General features: G+C 32.6%; 1 protein-coding gene across 1 annotated transcript; it reads left to right on the forward strand.

The window, feature by feature from the left end:
• Positions 1-2,599: 2,599 nt before the first annotated feature.
• LOC112520662 (protein indeterminate-domain 9-like) lies at positions 2,600-5,151 on the forward strand. The gene is made up of 3 exons (XM_025129102.1): positions 2,600-3,073; positions 3,212-3,611; positions 3,976-5,151. Exons 1-3 carry the CDS (start codon positions 2,935-2,937, stop codon positions 4,799-4,801), a joined length of 1,365 nt encoding a protein of 454 aa, XP_024984870.1. The 5' UTR covers positions 2,600-2,934; the 3' UTR covers positions 4,802-5,151.
• The last annotated feature ends 1,136 nt before the right edge of the window (positions 5,152-6,287 follow it).

The raw sequence follows: 6,287 nt of genomic DNA on the forward strand, positions 1-6,287 counted from the left end.
TCAGATAATAATTATTAAGATATAAAGATTATATATAACATAAATTTTTATATCGTTTAGCTTTGACATGTAGTTCAGTTGACAAATGAGTAAAACGACTTTACACAAATATAAGACAAATCTTGGGTTTTTTGATCTGTTTGCTAGCCTTAGACGCTAAATGAGTAACAAAAATGTCCCTCGGATTGGTGATCTTAAAGGCGGATTGAGTATAAAACTTATTTAAAATTGTTATTGTCGGTAATCAATTTTTTATCTGAATAGTATTGAAAATAAATATAAAGCAATAGTTGTATTGATGAAGATATGTTACCAAAATTACCATAAGTCCGAGAATCGGGGTGGTGGGGTCAAAAAGGTAATTTTCTCCTTGTGGGGAGTCACGGACGGCCACCTTTTTCCCCCCAAATCCCTAACAATTATAACCAAATCATTTTCACCTGTAAACACCCTAAAAAGCTATCTTCCTTTTTACCCTCTCTATTTATTTTAAATTATAATTACTCATATATATATATAAGGTTTTTCGTTAAACTCGTAAGACCAATTTATGTTTATTGATCAACTTTATAAGCTAATGATCTAATGGTCTAAAGTTGCACGGTGACAATTTTGTGATTATTGAGAAGTCTCGTGACAATTTTGTGATTATGAATGTTCATATTGTAGATATAATCCAATGGTTGAAAATTGGTCTTACGGGTCTCACGAAAAACTCTTGGTCTCATATGATCCCAAGTCTCTCTCTCTCTTTCTCTCTCTCTCTCTCTATATATATATAAAGAGAGAGAGAGAAAGAGAGAGAGAGAGTTTGTTTCAAATGCAACTCATCACATTTGTATAACCAATGCAACCCAATAAATTGAGATGTTTATGGAAATTATGAGAGTTCATTTATTATGATTTGAATATTTATGGAAGATGAATAGAGTTCATTAATTGTGATCAATAATTTATATTATGAAACAATCAAAACTTCTATGAAATCACATATTCATTAAATTAAATGGACGGTTAAGATTGAGTTTAGGGTTTAGGGTTTAGGGTTCATTAATTTATGGAAGATGAATAAAGTTCATTAATTGTGATCAATACTTTATATCTTCGTTTCTTTATTCACAAACTATCATAATATTTTTAATTTTGATTTATAATTACTGCTATATTTTGCGAACTGACGATGCTATAAGAGTTTATTGAATTTCTATGTATGTCGAATTTATGTTATTTGAGTATGCAGAATTCCATATTTGATCTCATACATACATATATAATTCTACAGAAAGCCGTATGCTTGTCATCGTCAATTTGATAAGGGTTCCAAACTAACATACATGATAATTATGTTAGAATCAAATCAAATCAATTCAAATCATATATTAAAAACGTAAAAAAAAGTCTTGATATTAATGTCTCTAAGTAGAAACGTAGTAGTTATGGGTGCATTTAGCAATTTATAGAGATACATTTAACCTTCTCTTTTACGTTAATCTAAGATTTAACAGATTAAAAAAAAGAAAAGATTTTTAAAAATATTAACATCAATTGTGTTTAAAATTTGTTAAAAAACAAGACATATTTTAATTAAAGAAAATAAGTCATAAAATTAATCACCATTTAATGAATTTATCATCATAAACATTCGTCATCAGTAAAAACAGTTAAATTTATGGATATCTATTTTTATGAAAATGACTTATAATTATCTATAATAACCGAAAAACAATCGAATTAAAAATAAATAGCATTTATTATACAAATCATATTTCATATCAAATCATAAATTTCCATCACATTGCAAAGAGTCTCGATAACAATCAATTCTTTTTTAGATGTGACTATTTTTCTCTTATGTGTTTAATTACAATAAAAAAAATGGTTAAAAATTCATATGAGAGGGACAATATTGTATAATATTTTATAGATAATATGTAATATAAATGTTTTCTTATCAATTAAATAATTCATAGATATTTTTTAATATTAATAAAATATGAATATATATTTTCTAAAATATTTAAATGAGTTCTTTTAGTTTTAATTTTTTAAAAATACCCTAATCTTGCATTTTCAAAAATAAATTTTTAGAAAAAATACGTATCCGTTGCTTAAAATAACGTAAATTTTATTTTAGGGTACGATTTTAATAAACAGAAGGATTAATTGCTTAAGTGGGGTTTTTTCCCTTAAATGGATAATTAATAATATTAAGTTAAAGTGACATATTACCAATACCCATTGTCATTTGAAATTCTTTTTATGGAAAATATATTTAAAAAAATAATTAATTATGAAATAAATATAATTTTCAAATGAAAATAAAGTCAAATTGACATGAATGGTTTCAAAAAGTTACTTTCATCATCAATTCTGAAAATAAAAAATATCGTAATTTGAATTTTTAATTGTTTTTATAATATGTAAATATAATTAAAAATAGTTTTTTTAATAGCAATTATTGTGCAAGTGATTGAGAAAGACATGGTCCAAGTAGAGTCTATGGCTGACCGACTTTCTACACAAGCCGTGTAGGATAAGGCTTTCTCTCTCTCTACATTCTAAAACCATCTCTCTCTCTCTCTCTCTCTCTCTCTCTCTCTCTCTCTCTCTTCTCTCTCTCTGTGGAGAGACAATCCATCATGTGTGTTCTTTCTTTGTATCTATCAAGATTCAAAACAAGCTCAGCTACGAAGATCTATGTGTGAATTTAGTGGAAAAGAGTTGAAGAACTTGACACAAATCAGTCAACTTTGATCACACCTGTTTCTGGGTTATCTTGATCATCTTTAATTTGAACTAGATTTATTGAAGCTAGCTACTACCATCATCATCATCATCATCATCATCATCTCCATCATCTCCATCTGTTCATCTATATTTAGATACTTGTATTTGCCATTTTAGATTGAACATCAGCTTTCACAAGACTCAAAGATGATGTCTGGAGGTGATGGGTTTAATTCATCTTCTCCTTCTTCTCTTACTGCTTCTCTCATCCAAGACCCCATCTCAAACCCTAACCCTAATTCTTCAAGTTCAGCTAAACGTAAGCGGAATCTACCTGGCACACCAGGTAATTTGATATTAATTCCTGACTGAATTCTTCTGTATACAATCCATTCAAAACTACTTCCGTTTGCTAATGGATTTGTTTTTCACAAACTTATATATATATATATATATGTATATATATATATATATGTATGTATAGACCCAGATGCAGAAGTGATAGCGTTATCTCCTAGATCTTTGATGGCGACGAATCGATTTGTATGTGAGATATGTAACAAGGGTTTTCAGAGAGACCAGAATTTACAGCTTCATAGAAGAGGACACAACTTGCCATGGAAGCTTAAGCAAAGAAACAAACTTGAAGTTGTGAAGAAGAAGGTTTATATATGTCCAGAGAAGAGCTGTGTTCATCATGACCCATCTCGAGCTCTCGGAGATCTCACCGGAGTTAAGAAGCATTTCAGCCGGAAACATGGTGAGAAGAAATGGAAATGCGAAAAGTGTTCAAAGAAGTACGCAGTTCAGTCGGATTGGAAAGCTCATAGCAAAATCTGTGGTACTAGAGAATATAAGTGTGATTGTGGAACACTTTTTTCAAGGTAAATATATGTTTCAATCTCTTTAAGTTTTGATATAATTAAAGCTTATTGCGTTAATCAGATCCGGGGGGAAATGAAAACCTAAGAAACACATTAATCTGAACGGTATGCATATGTGTACAAGTAATTGAAGTCGTTGTTTCTTGGTTTTTATGCAAGTATGCATATTTTACACATGTGTATATCAGGGGAATTGCTTATAAATTACTATGTATATGTGCATACCGTTTAGATGAACTGAAATTTTAATTTTTTTGAGGTTTTAACTCAATCTGATCCTATATTTATATACTCCAAAGGAAAATGAAAAATTTATAGATTTGCATGTGTGTAAATATATATATATATATATACACAAAAACAGGAAAGACAGCTTCATAACACATAGAGCATTTTGTGATGCTTTAACTGAAGAAAATTCAAGAATGGCTTCTTTCCCGATGATGTCAAGTACCGCACATCTCAACTTTAGAAACGACTTGATGATGATCAACGGTGGGGGTGGTGGTGGGCAGTTGCGATTTCCAGGGATGTTTGGTGGTGGGATGTTAGAAAGTACAAATCTTGATGCAAATGGAGCAAAACCCAGATTACCAATCTGGTTAGACCAACATGGCAATGAATCCCATTTGGAAAACCCTAGTAATTCTTCATTTTTGGGGTCGTCTAGCTCGAACAACAACAACAATGGCGGAATACTGCCATCTGAAATGGTGCAGTGGTTGAACGGAGGTCAAGAAACGGTGGCAACATATTCTGGGTTGCATTTAAAAGAAGAAGATAACAAAGGGGAAATGCAGTTCAACTCTTTGTATAACAACTACACCACCTCCAACACTACTCCACCACCACCACCACCACCACCACCTCCGGCTCATATGTCCGCCACCGCCCTATTACAGAAGGCTGCTCAAATGGGGTCCACAAGAAGTACCAATGGTGGTGCTACTGATCAAGGATTTGGGCTCATGACTACAAGTCTCTCCAACTTCAGTTCCTCAAATCATCATGACATTAATGGCGATGGATTAATGATGATGATGACTGGTTCGAAGCAAAGCAAAGGAAACGAATCGATATCCCACGATGGGAACTTGACGAGAGACTTTCTTGGTGTAGGAGGGAATGAAAGAAGACCGTTTGATTTGCAACAAGAACTCTTCAATTTCAGTTCTTCAATGGAGAATTGATGAAGGATATAAAAATGGCAGATTACGTGGATAAAATAGAGATGATAATGATGATGTTTGTGCACAGTAAAAAGGGGAGCTGACAATGGAAGAAAAGAGACAAAAGGAGTCACAAGAAGGGAATAATATTGAAGGTACAAGAAGGTGGAGTATGTTGGCACATGCATGTTATTGCACCAGAAACAAAGTTTTTCAAGGAACTTGTCTTTCTGCTCTCTTTTTTGCCTGGCTGGATGTCTTCTTGGTGTACAACTTTTGGTGCATTGTGTACTGTTTAGTCTGTGAGGACTTACTCTCCCTCTCTTCAAATCTACAGAGATAGAGAGAGATGGATTGGTGATAATAATCTATGGCCGTAAGGTCTCTGTATTGATTATATAATATATATATATATATATGTATGCATTAATGGTTGTAATTTAGACATGGAAATTACTTCTATTCACACTCTTTTTTGGTGTTCTATTATGTGCCCTTTTTCATGTCAACATAGATCATGCAAGGGTACAATTGTCAAATGAAATAACAAGATGAACATGTGATGAAATTTGATTAAATAATGGTTCAAAATGCTTATATATGAATAAAATATTTGACGGTTTTGGTTTAAAAGAAGGTAACCGTGCATAAGTTTAGAGAATGTGTTGAAGAAAGAGTTCACGAAAAGGAAGAAGGGGAGGGTGTTAACAATTGTAGAATGGATTAAAAGGCGATTAAAAAGATTTATGGTGGAAACAAAGATGAAAGTGACTGATCACATGAGGAAGTTAAATTTGCTATAACAATGGTGATCAAGTTTGTGATGCTCTTCGAGAATGATTACCAAAATCTGCACTGTTGGGTCTACAACACAAGGTCGAGATAAAAAGAAACTACGTACTAAACCAAAGCATACAATGTTTCCGTGACATGGGTCTATGATGTTTCTGTGACATGGGTCTTTTATATCGACCAACACTCACAACTATACAACATACTTGATTTGATGACTATCCTGTAGAATTTATCATTTAGTTTTAGTGGACTTGCTTGTCACACAGCATTCGGCAACCCTTCACTTCATTCCTCATTTCTTTATGTGATGAGTTATGTCATTGTTGACCTCTACCTTCTTCTCAAACATGGTTCCAAGATATTTGGGAGAAAAAAAAATGCTTGCTCTCACCGCATGTCTACTTCTACCCCTTGTCAATACGTCCTACTAAGGTTGCACCATTGATATCAGTCTAATAGTGAATTTGGTATCTCTAGATAGAGAAAACATTAGAAGAGCCTAGAGATGGTCCCGACAAAAGGCTCCTATGTTCAAGTTAGTAGTTGGACGTCCTAACGAAGATAAAGGTAAAATGAAAGAGCTAGTACGTATAGTGTGGTACATTCAATTTTGGCTAACTATTTGCATGATTTATAGTTTATACTGATCCTCGGTACTATGGTGTCAGGTATTCCAAGAGGTGTCAGATGACATGCCTAAGGTACATGTTGT

This window comes from Cynara cardunculus (genome assembly GCF_001531365.2).
Source record: "Cynara cardunculus var. scolymus isolate 2C chromosome LG 11, CcrdV1, whole genome shotgun sequence".
Classification (NCBI taxonomy): Eukaryota; Viridiplantae; Streptophyta; class Magnoliopsida; order Asterales; family Asteraceae; genus Cynara; species Cynara cardunculus.